The sequence below is a fragment of the Zalophus californianus genome, chromosome 8 (genome assembly GCF_009762305.2).
Source record: "Zalophus californianus isolate mZalCal1 chromosome 8, mZalCal1.pri.v2, whole genome shotgun sequence".
NCBI lineage: Eukaryota > Metazoa > Chordata > Mammalia > Carnivora > Otariidae > Zalophus > Zalophus californianus.
Window position 1 is genome coordinate 16,280,350 of NC_045602.1, and position 21,815 is coordinate 16,302,164.

The 21,815-nt window shown below is 36.5% G+C and overlaps 1 protein-coding gene and 1 pseudogene across 7 annotated transcripts in view; both read right to left on the reverse strand.

The window, feature by feature from the left end:
• PUM2 (pumilio RNA binding family member 2) overlaps positions 1–21,815 on the reverse strand; it is a 102,906-nt gene that overhangs the window by 40,489 nt on the left and 40,602 nt on the right. For 5 of the 7 annotated variants that reach the window (XM_027623700.2, XM_027623696.2, XM_027623697.2 and 2 more), the window contains 5 exons: positions 20,626–20,896; positions 20,300–20,393; positions 12,643–12,768; positions 9,788–9,930; positions 8,513–8,642 (listed from right to left, as the gene is read on the reverse strand). In XM_027623700.2, coding sequence (XP_027479501.1) covers positions 8,513–8,642; positions 9,788–9,930; positions 12,643–12,768; positions 20,300–20,393; positions 20,626–20,896 — 764 coding nt within the window. The remainder of the gene's footprint in view (positions 1–8,512; positions 8,643–9,787; positions 9,931–12,642; positions 12,769–20,299; positions 20,394–20,625; positions 20,897–21,815) is intronic. The other 2 variants (XM_027623698.2, XM_027623699.2) reach the window with 1 other exon arrangement.
• LOC113938309 lies at positions 3,291–3,961 on the reverse strand (annotated as a pseudogene).

Sequence of the window (21,815 nt, forward strand, 5' to 3'; positions counted from 1 at the left end):
CTCTCCCTCTGCTCCTCCCCCACAACCCCTCACGCTCGCTCTCTCAAATAAATTAAAAATCTTTAAAATTTCATTTTCAAACAGTACGCTGTTAACAGAAAAGATTTTTAAATTGATTTTCATATCCAAAAACCTTAACAAGAACATTTTAATTCTGATACTTTATCTAAAGATTCATTTAATATAGTCATTATTTTTTCTTAATGACATTTTTAGTTCTTCTTTACAGAATTTTCTCATTTCTCTCTAATGTTATAGCACTGGCCAGGGTCTCTAACATGCTGAGTGTAAATAAAAATCCCTGTCTTGTTCCCAGTCTTAAAACTTTCAGTATTTCCCATAAAGAGGTAGTTTGTTATCCATTGGGGGGAGGGTGTCAATTCCCCCTTTAGCATATTAAGTTATCTTCTAATCCTAACTTGCTAAAGAGGCTTTAAGTTCCTGTGATTGCTTTCTTTTAATCTTTTAATGTGGCAAATTACACTATGTGACTTCCTGAAGTTCCTCTTGAATTCTAGGGATAAAACCAACTTATTCTTCATATATTATCCTGCTTATATACTGCTAGATCTGGCTTGCTAGTATATAATTTAGAATTTCTAAATCCGTATTTGTGTGATTGGCCTGTAATTTTCCTTATCTATACATGGTCCTTGACAGGTTTTACATTATTTTCTAAATGCAACATATTATCTTTGTTTTAAAAAATATCTGGACACTGATGGTTTTTTAGAAGTTTATTTACGATTTTATTTATTTGACAGAGAGACAGAGAGAGAGCACGCAAAGAAGGGGGGAGTGGCAGGCAAAGGGAGAAGTAGGATCCCTGCTAAGGACCCTGGGATCATGACCTGAGCTGAAGGGAGACGCTTAACCGACTGAACCACCCAGGCACCCCCCCAAACTATTTGGATATTTCTAAGGATTTGTAATCTGAAAGCAGATTTTACGAAGAGATGAAGACTAAGGATTACAGTAGAATAATTTTGACTTTCTAACCGATGTAAATTTAGATGTTTTTATTTCTATTTCTTAATATTGAAGTTTCTTTTTTTTTTAAAGTTTCAAGTTTTTATTTAAATTCCAGTTAGTGGGGCGCCTGGGTGGCTCAGTCGTTAAGCATCTGCCTTCGGCTTAAATCATGATCCCAGGGTCCTGGAATCGAGCCCCGCATCTGGCTCCCTGTTCAGTGGGAAGCCTGCTTCTCCCTCTCCCTCTCCCACTCCCCCTGCTTGTGTTCTCTCTCTCGTTGTGTCTGTCTCTATCAAATAAATAAAATCTTTAAAAATAAATAAACAGATTCATTCCAGTTAACATATAGTGTAATATTGGTTTTCAGGAGTAGAATTTAGTGATTCATCACTTATATACAACACCCAGTGCTCATCACAAGTGCCCTCCTTAATACCCATCCCTCCACCCACCCTCACTCAGCTTGCTCTCTATCAATAAGATGCTCTCTTATGGTTTGCCTCCCCTTTCCCCCCCCTTTCCCCTATGTTCATCTGTTTTGTTTCTTAAATTCCACATATGAGTGTATCACATGGTATCTTTCTCTGGCTGACTTATTTCACCTAGCATAATACACTCTAGCTCCAACCACATCACTGCAAATGGCAAGATTTCATTCTTTCTAATAGCTGAGTAGAAGCCATTCTTCTTCTTTATTCATTCTTCAGTCGATGGACATTTGGGCTCTTTCCATAGTTTGGCTATTGTTGATACTGCTGCTATAAACACTGGGGTGCAAGTACCCCTCTGAATCAGTATTGTTGTATCCTTTGGGCGAGTATCTAGTCAGTACAATTACAGGATCACAGGGCAGTTGTAGTTTTAACTTTCTGAGGAACCTCCATACTGTTTTCCACAGTGGCTGCACAAGTTTGCATTCCCACCAGCAGTGTTAAGAGAATTCCCCTTTCTTAGCATCGTCGCCAACATCTGTTGTTTCCTGTATTGTTAAATTTAGCCATTCTGACAGGTGTGAGGTGGTGTCTCATTGTAGTTTTGATTTGTATTTCCCTGATGCCGAGTGATGCTGAGTAGCTTTCCATGTGTCTGTTATAGCCATCTGTATGTTTTCTTTGGAGAAATGTCTGTTCAAGTCTTCTGCCCCTTTCTTGAGTGGATTATCTGGTTTTTTGGGGGTGTTGAGTTTGATAAGTTCATAGATTTTAGATACTAACCCCCAGATGTCATTTGCATGTATCTTCTCCCATTCTGAAGGTTGCCTTTTAGTTTTGTTGCTTCCTTTGCTATACAGAAGTTTTTTATCTTGATGAAGTCCCAGTAGTTCGTTTTTGCTTTTGTTTCCCCTTACCTCAGGAGATTTTTCTAGTAAGAAACTGCTATGGCCTGATGTTCAAGAGGTTGCTGTTGTGTTCTCCTCCAGGATTTTGATGGCTTCTTGTCTCACATTTAGGTCATTCATCCATTTTGAATTTAATGTTGTGTGTGGTGTAAGAAAATGGTCCAGTTTCATTCTTCTGCATGTGGCTGTCCAATTTTCCCAACACCATTCGTTGAAGAAACTGTCTTTTTTCTACTGGATATTCTTTCTAGCTTTGTTGAAAATGAGCTAACCATATAGTTGTGGGTCCATTTCTGGGTTCTCTATTTTGTTCTATTTATATATGTATCTCTTTTTGTGCCAGTACCATACTGCCTTGATGACTATAACTTTGTAATATAGCTTGAGGTCCAGAACTGTGATGCCTCCAGCTATGCTTTTCTTTTTCAAGACTGCATTGACTATTTGGGGTCTTTTGTGGTTCCATACAAATTTTAGAATTGTTTGTTCTAGCTTTGTGAAAAATGCTGGTGGGATTTTGACAGGGATTGCACTGAATGTGACACATTTTAGTATTTAGATTTTCCTAGTCCTGTAAAATGACTTGGGACATACACTGTCCTTTTCTATTCTCTAGAATTTTAAAAATTGAAATTATTTCCTCCTCAAATACCTGGTATTCACCACTGAAGTTTTATGCTGGCCTAAAGTTTTTGTGGGGGAAAATTTTTGATTACTTAACTGTTTTCCTTAATAGTAATGAACTCAGATTTTCTATATATCCTCAAGTCTGTTTGGTTACATTTTTCAGTATTTATTTGTCCATTTTGTCTACATTTTCCAATTTGTTAACGGGAGATTGTTCCTAATAGCTTCCAATGATTATTTATCTGATACTAGCTATTTATGCCTGTTTTAAATCTTTTTTTATAAGTCTCTCAGAGGCTTATCAATTTTATTGTCTTTCAAAGACAGTAACTTTTGGGATAATCTGACTTTTTTTTTTTAAAGCAGATAAAGGTTGGTTTTATTGAGTAACTGATCTGTGTTCTTGCTGAGGCCTTTATGTACAGACAAAAGAGAGGGAGTTTTATTTCTTTGTCTCTTCCTCCTTGGACAGAGTTTTGATGATTTCCTCCTTCCTGGCCTGGAGCCGCTCTTCACGGCGCTTGCAAGCCTCCTTGGTCTTAGATCTGCGGGCCTCAGCCTGGTCAGCCAGAAGCTTCTTGCGAGCCTTGTCAGCCTTCAGCTTGTGGATGTGTTCCATGAGAATCCGCTTGTTCTTGAACACGTTCCCCTTCACTTTCAGGTACAGGCTGTGGTACGTGTGGCGGTCGATCTTCTTAGATTCTGAGCAGCCGGCGCAGAATTCTCATCCTCCTCATCCAGGTGACCTTCTCAGGCATCCGAGCATTGGCAGTACCTTTTCTCTTACCAATGTCCATTATGTCTGCCCTTCCGGCGGGCCAAAGTGTTTTTACGGCACCAAGCCCAGGAATGGACAGTCACAGGCTTCCGGATGATCAGCCCATCTTTGATCAGTTTTCGGATCTGCTGACAGGAGTTGGCATTGGCGATTTCATTGGTCTCGTTGGGGTCCAACCAGACCTTCTTTTTGCCGCAGCGGAGGACACTGGAGGCAAGCCTCTTCTGAAGCCTGAGCATGCTCATCTCTCCCACCCGGGGCCACGGAAAAGCCCTGCCGCCCGCCGGCACGTCGAATCAAGCAAAATCAGAGGGCCTGACTCTTTTTATTGTATGTTTGCCAACTATTTCATTCACATCAGCTCCCATCTTTATTATTTGGTTTCCTTCTACAATTCTTTGGGTTTTTTCTCTTCCTTTCATAGTTCCTAAGTAGAAACTTATTTTCTAATGTATGCATTTGAGCCTCTTATATTCGTCTTCTGTTGTTTTAGGTGTAGTTCACAAGCTTAATTTTTAGCATTTTCATGATCATTCAATTCAAAAGCTTCTAATTTGTACTTACCTTTCTACTACTGAGAGAGTCTAAAAAGAGCCAGGGACTTAAAAAAAAAAAGACATGGTCCCCACACTCAAAACCTGTACCATCTAGTAGAGGGTGTAATGTATTATTTCCTTAATTCTAAGATGCCACTTTGTTTTAAGACATGACACTGATCTACTAACTGCCATTCAGGGAGAAACAGAAAAAGCTGTTCCACTTTAATTTTAAGACATTTTCTACCTTTAAACATGGTAAAAATAAGTGCAGAATTGAGAAAATAAATCAAATAGCTAAATGAAATAAGGCAGATAGAAGTACTAAAGACAGGTCAAGTTATGTGCTACAGAACAGAGAAGAAAGGATAATTATTGATGAAAAAGCACTGGGAAAGGAAGATTTGGGAAGGCATCATGGAAAGGATATTAAAGGATGACAAGCAAAGCTAATTACACAATGTTTATAAAGCTAGTTTAAAAAAAGGAAAATGTTAAACTCTATATATCTCAATTTTGCTTAAAATGTACAAAAAGGTATTCTAAGTGAAAAGTCATCAGCTAGGGCCAGAGGCATAAAAGTACAAGCATTTTTGGGGGTCAGTATATGATCTAATGTGTTAAAGCATAGCACTGTAGAAGGATACTACCAATTAGATAGTTTGGGATTAGATCACTAAAAGTATTAAGAACCAGAACGGTATAAACTAACCTGTATTTTTGAAAGGTAAATGAAAGGAGAATAAAAAGATGAACAGAAAAGACTGAAGGCAGACAGTTAGTGGGAGGGTAAGGAAGAGGCTGAACAAGAACAGCACAGATGAAAAGAAATGAACAGGAGACAGAATGATTAAGAACGGACAAGTTACTGGGTGCCTGGGTGGCTCAGCTGGTTGAACGACTGCCTTTGGCTCAGGTCGTGATCCCGGAATCCTGGGATCAAGTTCCACATCAGGCTCCTGGCTCAGCGGGGAGCCTGCTTCTCCCTCTGACCCTCTCCCCTCTCATGCTGTTCCTCTCTCTCACTAATAAATAAAATCTTAAAAAAAAAAAAACAGAACGGACAAATTACTGAATGTGGAGCACAGAAGAAAATCAAGAGTTGAAGATGATACAGAGGCTGAAACCAAAAGTTTCTAGTTCAAGAGGATAGTGGACAGCCTCGAGGGCGTGGTACCAAGCATCTGCCTTGCTGAGGTGTGCAGATGGGGACGTCCATGGCCCTGGTCCTCTGGCCTGTAGGCCTGAGGTTGCTTGCTGGCTCCTCTTTCCTCCCCTCAGACAGTCCAGACTATTCCTGGGTAAAGGCGGCCAAGCCGAGGCTCCGAGAGCAGTGGTTTGAGCTCCCACTCCAAGTGGTGAATTCATCTTAATAGTTTTGGAAAAAGCCTTCCTCACAGTTTGTACTTCAAGACTAAAGACACTTAAAAGAGGGAAATTGCATAGCTCCCCTATAGCCAGCTGGACAGCGTAATTTTTAGGAGTCAAGAATTCACACTGGGTTGTTTTCTTAAGACTAAAGCTTGAAAGTCCACTTGCATATGGCACAGCCATTTGCACACTTAAGCGTGAAAATGATCTTCCATCAAGGAGACCGCTGTCTTGAATTAATTTAGCATTAGTGGTTTGAAGAAGAGACCCCCATCTGACCAAACTCAGCCAAATTAGATCAGTCTTTTGGAGCAAGGAGTAAAGCTGTACAAAGGTGGCCTGATCACTTTCTGCTTGCACCACCACTGAGCAGCCCTCTCTAGGATGGCCTCCTACATGCAGGCTGTGTCCTATACAAGGGGACCTGGCTGAGATAAGCAATGAGAGCTGAAATCCTATCAGGCTCCACTCACCAAGCTTAGTTTATGGGTATATGGCCGTATCTACTCAGACGATGTGGCTTCTTTCCTAAGTTGTACCAAGGTACCCTGTATGGGCTAGGAGCAGTTCTGACCATCCCAGTACCATATCCCAGTTCTACCCAGGATTATATTCCTTACCTCAGAGGGAATGAAGATTCTCATGAACAGATTAGGTTTATCATAAAAGATGAAATATTTGAACGGGATTGAAATTGTATAGATAAAACAAAATATTACTGTGGATATGAATTATGTTGGTATGGATATGAATTATGTTGGTATGTATTTATGTGTGTGTATATCTAGTTAAGTGGATACGCATTTTTACGTATCAGAAATTAGCACAACTTAAACTTCGTAAATGTTGAAAATAAAACTATTTTGGTACTGGGAAAAAAGAGGATAGTGGAATTAATATTAATAGTGAAATAGAGTAAACAGTAAGGTAAGTAAATCTGGGAGAGAGTTCATTTTTTGACACTGTCAGTTTGAGGAGTGGCTGAAACATACACACAGTAATGTCCTATATAAAGCCGAAATGTGTTCAGTGTTCAGCAAAGAATCCAAGATGTAGATGTAAACTCAATTAGTTTACTGGTATAGGTATGATGGCTGGAAAGCTGAAAGTAGACAGACGTTCCCCCACAAAAAAGTAAAGTATCTATTGTCCCAATACTGGAAGTTAAGTTCAAAGAGGAAAGGAACTTGGCCAAGGTCACATGACTAAGTGCTACAGCAATTAGGCAGACGTGACTCCAAAGCATCTAGTCACTAAGCCAGACTATCTTTCATTTTTAAGGATATACAAAGAGGAAAGGGAGACTGATAAAAAGCATGAGAAAGGAAAGTCAGGAGAATAAAATATTACAGAAGGTAATGTAATGGTAGAGAGCAGTTGTAGAAGAGTTGGACATCATCAATATGATGAAATACAACAAAGAACTGAGAAAAATAAGAATGGAGGAGAGGAGGTCATACTTTGCAATTGTTACTGAGTTAATATTAGGATTACTGCAAAGTAATCATGGAGGCAGGGCTTAAAAGTAAGGGGTAGAAAGAGGAGCCCAGAGTAGTCTTATCAGTGTCTTCCATAAACTCAGCTCAGTTCCCTTTAGCCTTGTTTCCATGTCCCTCCACATCTATAACTTCAGCTTCACTGTACATTTTCAAAGGTCTCTAATCCACAATGGCTCCAGGAAAGCAGCTTCCCCAAAGCAAGTACATGGTTGGGTAAAAAAAAAAAAAAAAAGAACGAGAACACTTCCATTCTATTATTTGTACTTCAGGGACTGCAGTTTATTAACATCTTCTCTTTATCCAGAGGGCTACATAAGATGATAAAATCAGACCTCAGAATCTCAGAGAAAACAGAATGAATGCAATCGATTGAGAAGTCCTTAAAGTAACATACAGAAGTATTCAGCAGTGTAACACATAAAAGAAACCCTCAACTACACATATTTTCCAGTATATTAAACACATTTCCGAAGTGATATGAATAGAAAATGTAACTACATTACAATTAAATGGAAACTGGAACTCACATTTCATTAATTAGCAATCTATATAACTACTCATATACTAAAAGTGAAAAAGCAGCATATTTAAAAGAATGTGAGGGGGAAAAAAAGAGAATGTGAGTCTTTAGGAGTGGAGAGAATGAAGGAATAGGAAGTGACCTATTACCTACTGATATTCAAATGCAGCTTTAAATTTCACTTTAAAAACATAGCAAGTGCTGCTCTTATTGGATTAAGAAAAATACCTTCCTCCTTCCATTATTATTAAAGTAGTAATTTTCTATCTGGTTTCATAAATACCTACTTCACAAAAAAATGTATTTTGTTGGCCCTTTCTGAAAGTTGTAGTGTGACAATGGGAAGAAATTTTTATAATTTTCTTTGTATTAGGCTTTCAAAGGCATATTTTCAAAGACACTATTCAGGTTATAAGTAACAGTTTAAATACTATAAATGGGCTGAACACAAAGGAACAATGTTCAAATTGGAAAATTTTAGCTGCAAACTTCTGAATATTAACGAAGTGACCTCCTTCTCTGGCAGCAATGGCAAATAGAAGTTTTACCTTACATGCCAACTCTGATTTTATTTCTTGAAGTACTGCTTCAAGAATTCTGGGCTATGTTAGGATGGGAAAATGCTACAGCTTATGCCATATGCAGAAGAAAAAATGGATGCACTGAGGATTCTAGTACATGTATGCCATTCATGTTAAGTCTCATGAATAGTATTGATTTCAACTATTGGCATCTGAGTTCTAAATAACTTATTGCAAGGTAGGCAAGACTCTAAAGACATTTCTTGATTTTTTTCACTCTTCAATGTGGCTACATTTAACATTTCAAACCTATGCAAATTTCTACAATTAACTAACTATAACTATATACCTGGCATGCCGGTAGCAAGACCCTGACCAAAAGCCAAAGTTGGATTTGCTGCTGCGAGTGATTCTGCCTGCTGCCCTTGTTGGCCCTGATTGGGAGTAAGAGGGCGCTGACCTGCTCCAGCTCGAAGAACCTACAAAGGACAAATGATTTCCTTAAAAATGAAATTATAAAGTAACAGATAAATAAATTTATCCTGGGCAACTCTCTATGTATGACACACGGTCTCTGGATATTCTTTGAACATATTTATGTGCAATGAAATGTTGATTTGGCATGAAAAAATATAAAATACTTAAAATCAAAAACACAATCACTGGCTCTTCACAACTAGAACAATTTATTAAGTAACATGGAAATTTTAGAAGGCCTTTGGGGGAAATTATTTCTAGTATTTGTGTTCTTTAACTTACCAATGTAGTACTAAAAATAAGAGAAATTTATCTGGAAAGGGAAATTCAGGACAAGGGGGATTTACTGTTAACACCACCTGTGTAAGTAAGCCTCACATGTAGGTGTGTATATTGTTCAGGTAGTATGGTATTTTCATGTTTGCCCAAAGAAGATATAGGTTAAGAAAGAATTTATTAAATCATGCTGTGGTATAATCTACAAGGACTGAGCCAAAGAACAGCTTCAACAGAACATCAATATAGTATTCAAGTATATAAAGGAAATTTAGAACAAAATTTAGTTGTCAAGTAACACTATTCTTGGAATTAAGTTGCTTCTTTGGTATTAATATGAAGAAATTGACAACCAGAATTCTGAAATCATCAATAGTGTTTCTACATTATTAAAATAGTTCCAGGAAAGGGGGGGGGGGGGGGGGCGCGGCAGCAACTTTGTAGTAAAGATTTTCTATTTTAAGAAGTTAAATCTAATGTTTAGTGAATATATTTTCATCTTGCTTAAAAATATAAAGTACCCAGTAATTAATCTTTTTCTGCTCATATACTAATATTTAAAATAGTAATTTAAATACTCAGAAGAAAATGAAGTGTTAATTAGGAAAATTACCACACTTGAAGAGGTGATGAAAAGAAAATTAAAAATTCCTAGAGATTTCAAGAGTTTCAATAACAGAAACATAGAAATGGAGTACATCCAAATCTTTAAATTCTTATAATTAGAAAAAAATGTAATCAATACTTTATCAATTATATACTAGGTACTGTACTACATATTGAAGAAGATGAAAAGACACAGATCTTGACACGGAACTCATGCAATTTCAGAGACTCTTCAGGTATTAATTTAATGAAGGCAGGCCTATACCTGTTGCTGTCCAGGCTGAGCTTGTGATGCTGCTTGCTGATTTGCTGTGTTGTTTGCCGCAGCTGCAGCTTGCTGCTGAAATAAATTGGCTGGATACACCCCCCACGGAACACCATAATACTGAGGTGGAACCACTGCTGGACCTAAACCCCACACCCCACCCCACCCCCCCAAAAAAAAAGTTACTTACATTTTATAGATAAATGAGGTCAGTTACCATTAGATCATAAAAAGAACAGTGTATAAGACTTAGAGCAAATGTCCTTATAATCTGCTTTTTACTTTAGTTGTAAAGTAAAAACTTAACATCTGCTACATACTTTCTATTTTTTTCTGATTCTATTAGGGGGACAGTCTCATTCAGGCATGTTTATTAAAAGAGAAAGTATTCAGGAGTGACAGCAGCGGCCTTAGTGGAGATGGTAAAGCTAATGTCAAGAGGACCAATGAATTGACAGGATACTTAGCAATGTATCCAACATTTACTGAATGCCAGTTTATGGGTTTGACACCGGCAAACACATAATATTTTCAGGGAACATTAGACATCATAAAATTTTAAGATTTACTATGTTCAATTCAAATTCTCTTAAGAAAGATCATTTTCTGACTATTGAAAAGAATTACAACAATAAAAACACTTTTATCTTTTTCTTTGCAATCTATAACATAAAACTAGGGAACATTCTGGTACCAAGCTTGCCACAACTGTTACCTGAATTGTAAATCTTGAATTTAAAAATATTTTTAAGTTTTTATTAAACACATTCTTCACATTTGAAACAGAATTAGTCACAATTTTCCCAAAACAACTGAAAATCACATGAAAACAAATAAACTTCAGTGTTTATATGGTTAGGAAAATGGGACTAGCGAGTCAAGACAAGAAAGAACTAGGTAATATAAAGCACAGACAGACAAAGACATGTGAAAGCAAAGTAGGAAAAACAGAATGAATTGTTATTGCTCTATTCTATTTATTTAAGATAAATTTGCTTCCAGGAGAGGAAATAGCATGCACATATAGCCCCATCATTAAGCTGATGAATAAGATGTCATGATTACGGATATAATAAAGATGGTCTAAAATTCCACTGGTATGATTTTAGTATAGCTATTTAACATTTTATAAAGTTAAACTCTTGGTTTTACTTTGTTTTGGAGAAAAATAGAGCCCAGTACACAACTGTACTGAATCAACTAAAGTAAAAAGCATTTAAAAATTTAAAGATAAAATGTATTTCTACAATGAGAACTATTAACAGGATTTATGAAGGAAGAATACATTATCAAAACAAGAGTCAGACATCTACCTAAAACCTGTCTGCCCAAAACAGTAGCCAGAAGCCACTTGTGGATAACCCAACTGAGATGTGCTATAAGTATGATATACACAAGATTTTGAAGACTTTGCACGTGTGTGTGTGTGTGTAAAACATTTTTAGTAACTTAAAATTGTATTAAAATGATATTTTAGGTATTTTGGCTAAATCAAACACTGAAATTAATTTCATGTTTTTTACTTATTTTATAATGTAGCTACTAGAAAAATTTAAATTACATTATCTGGCTCACATTGTATTTTACTAGGTAGCACTGGTCTCATAAAGCCTCAGTCCAGAATGCCTACTTACTCTCAAAACTAACAATTTCTTAAAGGGGCTTCTTTTGATTCCACAGACCGTATGATACACCAGAACTTTACATACTAACATCCAGTTAAATGGCACCAAGACAGTTCATCCCTTCTTTATGGAATCACATGCAGATCTACACCAAACACTACTGAATATGACAGGTTAGTTTCAGTCTAAGCAAGCTATCAAACAAGAATTTGACACTAACATTTATTTTTTTACTTCTTAAAACAAAGTCTTGAGTATAAAAAAAAGTCCCAAACTCTTAGGAAAAGTAACTGTTCTATGGTCATGATAACAACTCGCAGTAAGTGGCACTTACTGACAATTCACATCAGTGAACAAAGTAAAAAAAATCATGGTAGTCTTAGAGTTAATGAAATTCAACTGGCAGGCTCACTCCAGTGAACATGCATCTGTGGCTGATACTACCCTGTTTCTGCCTCTGTGACCAACATAATAACCCATACCTAAGACTCATTCATTTGTCTCTATACCCAACTCAGCCTAAAATAACCTCCTCATAACCCTACAGAAGATCAACAAATTGCTTTGCTTAACAGGATAGCACCTGACCAGCACACAACTCTCCCTACTTAAATAAGCAATATAGTTTTGGGTTTAAAAACATTTTTTTCCCAGCTTTACTGCAATACCACTAACATGTAACATTGTATAGTTTTGGCTTTCATTTCAGATTTTGAGTGGTCGCTTCAGGTTTTTGACAGTTAAGTTCTTTCCAACTCCATCCCTCCATTTTGCCCCTCAGTTGGCTTGCACATTTTAATACTGCTAAATAAACTACTTTCTAGATATTCATTCTCTCAAGATTGCTGAAGCTCCTTACCTCATACTCTCCCTGACATGGGTATTTATAGCACCTACCCCCAGTTTATTTTATGAGAAGTGACTTGACTTTGCACTGTCTCTGTGGGCGATAGAAACAGTCACAAAAAGGAAGATTTATGATTGATATAAGATTTCTGAAACTACAAAACTGAAATATAAATCAACTATGTACATGAGGAAAAGAGTTACCAGGCTTAGGCTTTTTCCTAGCATTACAATAGGAAAAGTAGTAAACTAACTCTCTGGAAACTTCAGTTCATTTTAGATAAATGTTTCATTTTCCTAGGAACTTCAAATTGACAAAAATAAAGCTTATACCAGAATTAAAACTAAATCCATAGTAAGCAACAAGGATGAAGAGTAAGTTACCTGCTAATGTTGCTGCTGCAGCCAATCCTGCTGCAGTGTATGGATCAGTCCCTGGAGGAGCAGCACTAATAATATATGGATTTGGCACAAATGCAGCTGGAGCAAGGCCTGCTGAGAATACACCAGCTGTATTTAAAAAGGGAGGAAATAATGAGTGAAAATGTAAAGTATGAGTTTCTTCATTAGGTAAAATCATTTCTACACTAAATTTGGAGTGAGGGAAGAGACTGTATAATGGTTCAACTTCTGATTAAATGAGTGACCTTGGGCATGTAACACAACCTGACTCTAAGATTCTTCGTTTTTTAAACAGGCGTATCACCACGTCTTAAGAGGATTTTTGTGAGAATTAAATGGTCCTGAATATGAAATGACTATATAGAACTAGCACAACAGGCACATGATAAATGTTGAGAGCTAGAACTACTATTGTTCAACAGTAGTTTTTCATTCAATTTTTATTAAGCTATACTATGAGCTAGGGATTCCAGTGAGGAAGACAGATAACCTCTGTCCTCACAAATCAATCCATCTAATGAGAAAAACAAATAAGCAAATTGGCAATTAGAATATAGCCATAGTAAGCGCTATGGGCATAGAGAGAAGGGGTACTTAAGCTTCAGAAGGAGTGGGTAGGATGAAGTGGGACTAAAGGGCAAGACAAGACAAAACTAGTTATAAACAGAAGGAAGACCCATAAACATCTTCCTGGGTTATGTTAAGTAGTTTGGACTTTACCCCCCAAAAGCAACAGAAGAAAAATGAAGGGCTTTAAGTAGTATGGTGATTTTAAGGCCACTTCCGAATCTAATGTATGCCAATGTGAACTTAGCAAAGGCTACGAAAGATTTTAAAATATTCATTTGCAGTACTTAGAGACAAGACGACTGCTGGTTTCGAGGAATCACTGTGTATACCATTTACCATAAAGTACTAACTGCCAGAGCCGTCTCTTCTGGAAAATAATGGAGACAAGGTGAGGGTGAGGAAATAACAAAAGGGGTGTGTTTAAAGTTAAAAGAGCTCAAAAAGGTTCAGTTTAAAAGATAATTAATGGGGTGCCTAGCAGACTCAGGTGGTAGAACATATGACTCCTGATACTAGGGTTGTGAGTTTGAACCCCATGTTGGGTGTAGAGATTACTTAAAAATAAAATCTTAAAAAAAAAAAGATGATTAAGAAGGGGGACTAGGAGTATAAAAGCAAGTGGATATAACTAACTTTTTAAAAAGTATCCAAAAGGAGCACTTATCTTAAAAATTGAGATTCAGAAACCTCATTCTGTATTATAGCAGTTTTTAAATGTTTTGACTGACCCATAATATGAAATGTATTTCACATTGACCTAGTGTCCATATATATATATATATATATATATATATACACGCCACAAATATCTCAAAAAAAAATTATCCTTATAAAGTTCCAACATAACCTATTTTTTACTTAATTTTTCTTTTTATTAATGTCTATAAATCTATTTAATTTCTAAATATAGTGGCCATAACCCGTAACACTGAGTTCATGCAAAGGCACAAAAAAGCCATTTGAAAAATCTGCTTTTAATAGAGGAAGAATTAGAGGGTTCAATAAAATCCCCGCACTATTTAAAAAATCATTTGCTCAGAGTTGCATCTTTAACTATACCTGAGGGCAAAGGTTTCAAGATTTCTTTCTGGTTCCTCTACCATAAATTATCTTTATCACAGTAGAAAACAAAGGATGCAGTGGTATTCATAACCACTCATACCACTACAAAATCTCAAAGCCAAGATGTAATTTTTTTTATATTCCATATATGATTTAAAAAGACTGCTTTTAAAATCTCAAATACTATTAGAGCATGTAAAATGTAAAGCCAAAGTCCTCATGTACTCTTTACTGACCACTGTTTTATCTCCTCCTAAATTTTTCAATTTTAGAAATAATTTTAACACAGCTTTCTCCAACTTTGTTATAAAGCAGATAGGAAGTTTCAGATATTTGAAAAATAAGGAATTAGTTTGACCTAATGGATACATATTAAACCTTCTGTTGAAAAAAACACTTCTTGCATGTTTTTAAAAGCTCACGAGTCATTGAAGAAATATTTACAACATACTAGACATCAAACAATATGCTTGTGTATTTACATATATACCTATTTATGTTTGCACATATATATACATCCAAATATGTGTTTGTATCTGTTTATACATGCACATAAGTATAAAAATACATCCTTTCACATTTTTAAATGAACACACACACATTTTATACTGTAGGCTATGATGATACTTTATTTTTTTAAGATTTTATTCATTCATTTGACAGAGAGAGAGAGAGAGAGATCACAAGTAGGCAGACAGGCAGGGAGGCAGAGGGAGAGGGAGAAAGAAGCAGGCTCCCCGCTGAGCAGGGAGCCCAATGCAGGGCTCGATCCCAGGACCCCGGGATCATGACCTGAGCCAAAGGCAGAAGCTTAACCGACTGACCCAACCAGGCGCCCCCCTATGATGATACTTTAAAATATGTTTTTCACTTGCCAATTAACCATAGATGCCTTTCTATGTCAAAAGATAATCTAGGGCGCCTGGGTGGCTCAGATGGCTAAGTGTCTGCCCTCGGCTCAGGTCATGATCCCGGGGTCCTGGGATTGAGTCCCACATCTGGCTCCCGAGCCTGCTTCTCCCTCTGCCTCTCTCTGTGTCTCTCATGAATAAATAAAATCTTAAAAAACAAACAAACAACAAAACAATCAAGTCATTCTTTCTAACGTATAGAAGGAATGTGATTTAATCAGTCTACTACTGCTATATATTCAGATGGCTCACTATCTTTTGTTATAACAGTGCTCCTATTATTCTTTAAGTACAAAGGGGTTCTGCGTTATCATTGTACCTTTATAAACATTCACATAAATGGAAAATATATATCAATTCTTGTTCAGCATTTCCATATTGTTCTCCAGGAAAGTTGTACCAATTTATATTCTCATCAGGAATGTATTAGAATGTCACCCAGACTCCTGCCAAATTGGACATTACCAAACTTTTTGAACAGTTGTCAATCTGAGAAGTAAAATAAAGCATCAAGAAATTTTTCTTGTTTGGGGCGCCTGGGTGGCTCAGCCAGTTAAGTGTCTGCCTTCGGCTCAGGTCATGATCTCGGGGTCCTGGGATCGAGCCCCGCATCGGACTCTCTGCTCAAAGGCAAGTTTGCTTCTCCCTCTCCCTCTGTGATCTCTCTGGCTCTCACTCTCAAATAAATAAATAAAATGTTTAAAAAACTTTAACAGTTATGTCTCTTTGATAGACAAAGAACCAGAGATTAAAACAAAATTTTTTTCATAAAGATTTTATTTAGGGGTGCCTGGGTAGCTCGGTCGTTAAGCGTCTGCCTTTGGCGCAGGTGGTCCTGGGATCGAGCCCCGCATTAGGCTCCCTGCTCGGCGGGAGGCCTGCTTCTCCCTCTCCCACTCCCCCTGCTTGTGTTCCCTCTCTCGCTGTGTCTGTCTCTCTCTCAAATAAAGATTTATTTGAGAGAGAGAAAGCGCACGAGTGGGGTGGGGAGGGGCAGAGGGAGACGGACAAGCAGACTCCCCACTGAGCAGCACCCCGAGATCATGACCTAAACTGAAGGCAGACGCTTAACCTGCTGAGCCATCCCAGCCTCCCCTCTCATTTAAATTTTTAATCTGTCAGGAAGAGGACCCAATTATCTTCAAGCTATTTTCCACATACACTCTTCTATCGTTTGAGATGTCAATTAAAATTAAAATCTCTTCCCACCACTGCATACTAAACAGACACATGTGCACATGTCTATTGCAAAGCGTTCTTGTCTACTATCTACTTGTATATGCCAAAGCCAGTACAACAGTTTTAATCACTGAAAATAGTGACTTTTGAAATATGGTTGAGTAGGTCTCCCTCTTTCCACTTTAGTTTTCCATTAATTTTCTCGTTTTACTTTTCTAAGACAAACATCAAAAACTTTCAAGTTCTAAAAAAAAAAATCCTACTGGGATTCCAACCAAGAATACATTAAAACCACAAATTAACTTAGGTGAAGTGTCATCTTTATAATGTTGAGTTTTCTCCAAAATGTATGTGGTCCACATTTATCTGAGACGTGAGGAAAAGTTAGTCTTCTATGCCTTGCATATCTTTAGTTACTACCAACTCCACTCCTTAGCTTCTCATTTCTCTCGTCTCTGCCAAGTACTGATTACTATGGGTTTTAAGTGTTCTTGGAGATCTCTTAAGTTTTCTTCTCCAGTTCATTTCATCCTAGGTGACAACTACTCAATAATGAAGCCCACCTAGGTCTTTTTACTTACAAGATTCTGAAGTGGTCGATTTTCACATCATTTTGTTTTAAGACTGCTGATCTTTGATGGCTTAAGTCCTTTATCTCCTAAGACTGTGAATCAACTTTTTACAAGTTCTTTCTGAAACTTTAAGGTTCTCTTATTTCTACATCTTGGGTGTAAATTCCACTGTTTGTTATATGCCTGCCTGCTTTCTGGCTGATCTTTCTTGTTTACACTGTGAATATTGTTTGCGATACTATCTGTGAGATTCTCTTACACTCACCTGTCCATCACGTGGTATCAAGACTGCCAACTACACATCATAAAGTTAAGTCTCCAAACCAAGTCTTATTTCTATTTGCAACCTGGGTGCTCTTACCACACATGGTTAGCATGACTCAAACTCCACTCCTGGTAACGTGTAGGCCCTCTATTGGTTTGCCCCTCTTACAGCCCTCTGCAGACTATACTATAGGTTTATTTCTAATTTACTCCTATGGCTTATCTCTCAATTTCCTAAACTGCAAAAATTTCCCAACCATCTAAACAATCCTTTTTCTTTCCTCTTTCTCTCCCTTTCCAGTGTAGAGGTCTATTTTTAAAAAATAAAAATATACTGTATCTATTATCTCTTTCTGGCCCTGTCCATGAGCCAAGTCCAGGTTGCTACCTATTTTTACATAAATTAAGAACAATTTTAACATTTTTAACAGTTGAAAATAATAATTTGCAACACATAAAAATTATGATGATATTCAAATTACAGTATCCATGGTAAAATTTTATAGGAATACGGCCATACTCATTCATATGTCACTTAAGGTTCTTCTGTGCTGTAACAGCAGATTTGACTAGTTGTGGCTGAAATCATACGGCTTACAAAAATTACAATATTTACTATCTGGGCCTTTATTAAAAAGTTTGTCAATCCCCATTCTAGAAGAATCTTCTAGAGCCACACTATTACAATAGTTACAACCACATACAGCTACTGAGCATCTGCTCAAAGTGGAAAAATGCATACCTGATTTGAAAAGCTTCATATGAAGAAAAGAATTTAAATTTCTCATTAGTAAGTTTTATATCGGTCACATTTAAAATGACATTTTTGGATATAATGGGTTAAATAATATATTCAAATTAATTTCACCTATTTCTTTTAACTTTTCAAAAATGTGGCTACCAAAGAATTTAAAATTCCATGTGGCACATATTATATTTCTATTGTACAATGCTGTTCTAAAATGGGCTTTCAGCCAGCCAAGAGATGACTAGGCAAACTTGGATAATAAGACTAATGGTCAACAATGAATATATTTAACTACAGAACAAAGATTAAAAGGTGGAGTCAATTTTGGTAAATTATGCTTAGGAATATTTCCATTTTTATTCAGGTTTTCAAATTTATATGCATGGTTTCCTAGATGGCTTCACAAAGAAGTTCTGCCAAGTTTTAAAAGACAACTTAAGTCCAATGTTACTTGAAATACTCTTTTAAGGTATTAAAAGGGGGGATAGTTCTAAATTATTTTTATGAAGTGATCATATTCCAAAATCTGACAAAAATGCAAGGAAACACAAACTTAAGGACTAATTTCATGTACACATTATTGACGCAGACTTCCTAAGTAAAACATTAGCAAATTGAAAGAGCTCGTTAAGAGATTATACGCACTTTTATTCCGTGAACATAAGAATGATTCAATTAGAACATATACTCAGAAATTTTAGTATTTGCTGATCAAGAGCTTTCATAGATATCTAAAGATTTAATAAAAGATAGGAGGCCATTTACATTGATAGCAGAAGATAAAATACCTAAGAACTTACCAAGAAATATGCAAACTTACATGAGAAAAACTTTAAAGCACTGATAAACAATACAAAAGCAAACTTGAACAAATATAAAGATACACAATGTCCTGGTTAGAATACTTAAGGTCATAAAGATGTAGATTTTCCCAAAGTTAATTTAAAATTTAAACCCAATCTTCTGGAAGTAAATAAATAAGCAAATTCTAAAGTTCATATTAAAAAAGCAAGTAAGAGGAGAAAATTTTAAACTTTAAAATGGAAGAGCAATGGGTATACTAGCCTGTCACATACTAAAACATACCTTAGAGCCTTCAAGAAATAAAAAAGGGTTATACCAGTCTGTGAGTAGACAGGAATCGCTACATTTCTTTTCTTTTTTAAAATTTTATTTATTCATTTGAAAGAGAGTGTGTGCATGCGCATACATGTGCACACAAGCAGGGAGCGAGAGAACCCTAAACTGACTCATCGCTCAGCGCTGAGTGTGGAGCCATACAAGGGGCTCAATCTCATGACCCTGAGATCATGACCTGAGCCGAAATCAAGAGTCAGATGCTTAACCGACTGAACCACCCAGGTACCCCAGGAATCACTACATTTCTAGTAAGAATGACTAAATATAAGGATAAAGGAAGCTGGTGGCAAAGAATGCATGCTGCTATTAGAAGCCATCTAGAAATGCGTGGTCACCTTTGATTAAAACCAAAAATAAAATCTGGGATGTAGGAGACCTTTATGGATTGACACAGAACAATACTAAGGTAAGGGAAGAGAATCAACTTAGTATATCACTCCCTCCCAAGCCTGCTTCCATAGATTATGATGTGGGGAATATTCACACCTTTTCCAACTAGTTAATAAATTAAGGTCAGCTAAAATCAGGGATAAAAATGGTTACATCATGATGTAACACATACATATACATTTACCAATTTCATATTCCTGATTTTGGTACTGTACTGTAATTATGTAAGATGTAGTTATATAGGGAAAGTTGGATGGGGAACCTCTCTGTACTCTCCTTGCAACTCCATGTGACTCTATAATTATTTCAAATTAAAAAGTTAAAAAGCAAACATAAAACCCCAACATGGATAACACGTACCAATGCGTTAGCAGTAACAAATGTGTAATTATAATAATTCACATTAAAGGCTAAAAGTCAAGGACCAAATAATGAAGTAAAGAAGAAAATATTTTAAGGAATTTTCTTGGAAATCTGATTTATTTAAATAAACATTGTGATTGCTAACAGATATAACATACATTTGAATTTCCAAATTTCCAAGTGTTTGACTCTCAACTTTGACACTGAAAAACTTATGTACCTCCAGCTTTCATCAAGTTAGATTTTTATTTAATCAAGGATACAATAATCAGAAACAGTTAAATCTTTACTCTTGCCATGTAATTACTCTTTGATCTCAATGAGATGTTTTAAAACATAACGAAATAACACCATTCAGTAAAAGAAAAATGAAGCGTTCTAATAAACACTAACACAAGATTTTCTAAGTCTCATCAAAATGATAACTTACAAAGACTCACCTATATGTGGCTGCTGGGCTGCAGCTAATGCATATTGCTGCTGTTGAGCTGCAGTTAACTGCTGAACTGTTAGTGCATTAGTCCTCTGAAAGAGCTATTAGAGAAAACATTTAATACAAAGATTAGTCTCAAAGCATTTCATTTCTATTTAAAAAGCTGTGAACAGTGTATTTAAACAATCACTTTCTCAACTATAAAAACATTTTATTTATAAAACATTAAGTATTTAACAACACTCCTGTTATTCACGTCAATGTCTCATAGTACTTCAGGCTACACCAGTACATAGTTAAGAGGAGCTTCATTAAAGGAGCTTCATGCTTTACCTGCTGCTGGGAATTGTAGTCAAAAAGGCCTACAGTAGCTCCTGAAGAGTCCATGGGTACCTGATTACCAGGATAGTCAAACTGTAAGGAATCCAGACCAACTTGTTCCATGGCATCCAGATTCTGAGTTTCAGGATTTGAAAATTCTTCAACAAGTGGTTTATTAGCTGTAGGATTAGGAAGAGGCCCCAATCCTTCTGGGGGATTAGTATTGGGGCCCAGGCGCTCAACTACTTCAGTTGGAGAGGCTTGACGACTTCCAGGAGTACGACTATATAAAGAAAACAAAGACTTTATGAGTAAAAGTAGTAAGTCAGTCACAGTTGGAATGGGAAAGTAGGAAAATCATGAAAAACAAAGGTTGTAAAATACAGAGGGCAAATCAGGCACCCCAGGTCCCTAACCACTCCACTGCATCATTTTTTTTTCTGTCTAATCTAACTTCTTAAGAACTGACATGGTTTTGTTTTTTTTCATATTACTAATGATCATTCTAATTTGAATAGCATCAAGATTTAACTCAATTTTACAGATAAGAAAACTAGCCAATATCACAATTTAGGGCTTAAACTACCTGAAATTTTTCTCAAATCACAGACAAAATGAATGGTGTGTGAATAGCAGACTATCAAGCGACAAACATGGGAAGACTCAAAACCAAAACCCACCTACCATACTCCTGTCTTGTCCACCAGCACAGAATTTTGCCATATCTTACTTAATAATGGTTCGGGGTGGGGGGGGGGGACCAACAAAAAACACACTGGCCATAAAGGATGGCCTTCATGACTTCAGAGTGTAAAATGTGGGATACAATGGAAAACAACATGAACTAAGATGAAGGCTGACTCCGGACTGTCTTTAAATACGATTTTGAGCAAATCATTTCATCTTCCAGGCCTCAGTTTAAGTGAGACTGAAGGCATAACCTTCTTGTGCTTATTGTTTCAAGTAAGGACAAAAAACGAAGTGTGAAAAGCCTTTATGACAGCTCTCCAAAAACCATCTTTATCACACAAAATTGTTTCAGTTAAAATCATCAAAAAGAAATGGAAATTTGTAACATATTTACCAAGAATTAAGTATGCCCATCAATAAGAAGTATATTTCATACAAAACATCAACTTCCTCTACTAACAAGCCTCTTTAATTTTTTCAAAAATTTACTGGGCATCAACTCTTTTTATCAA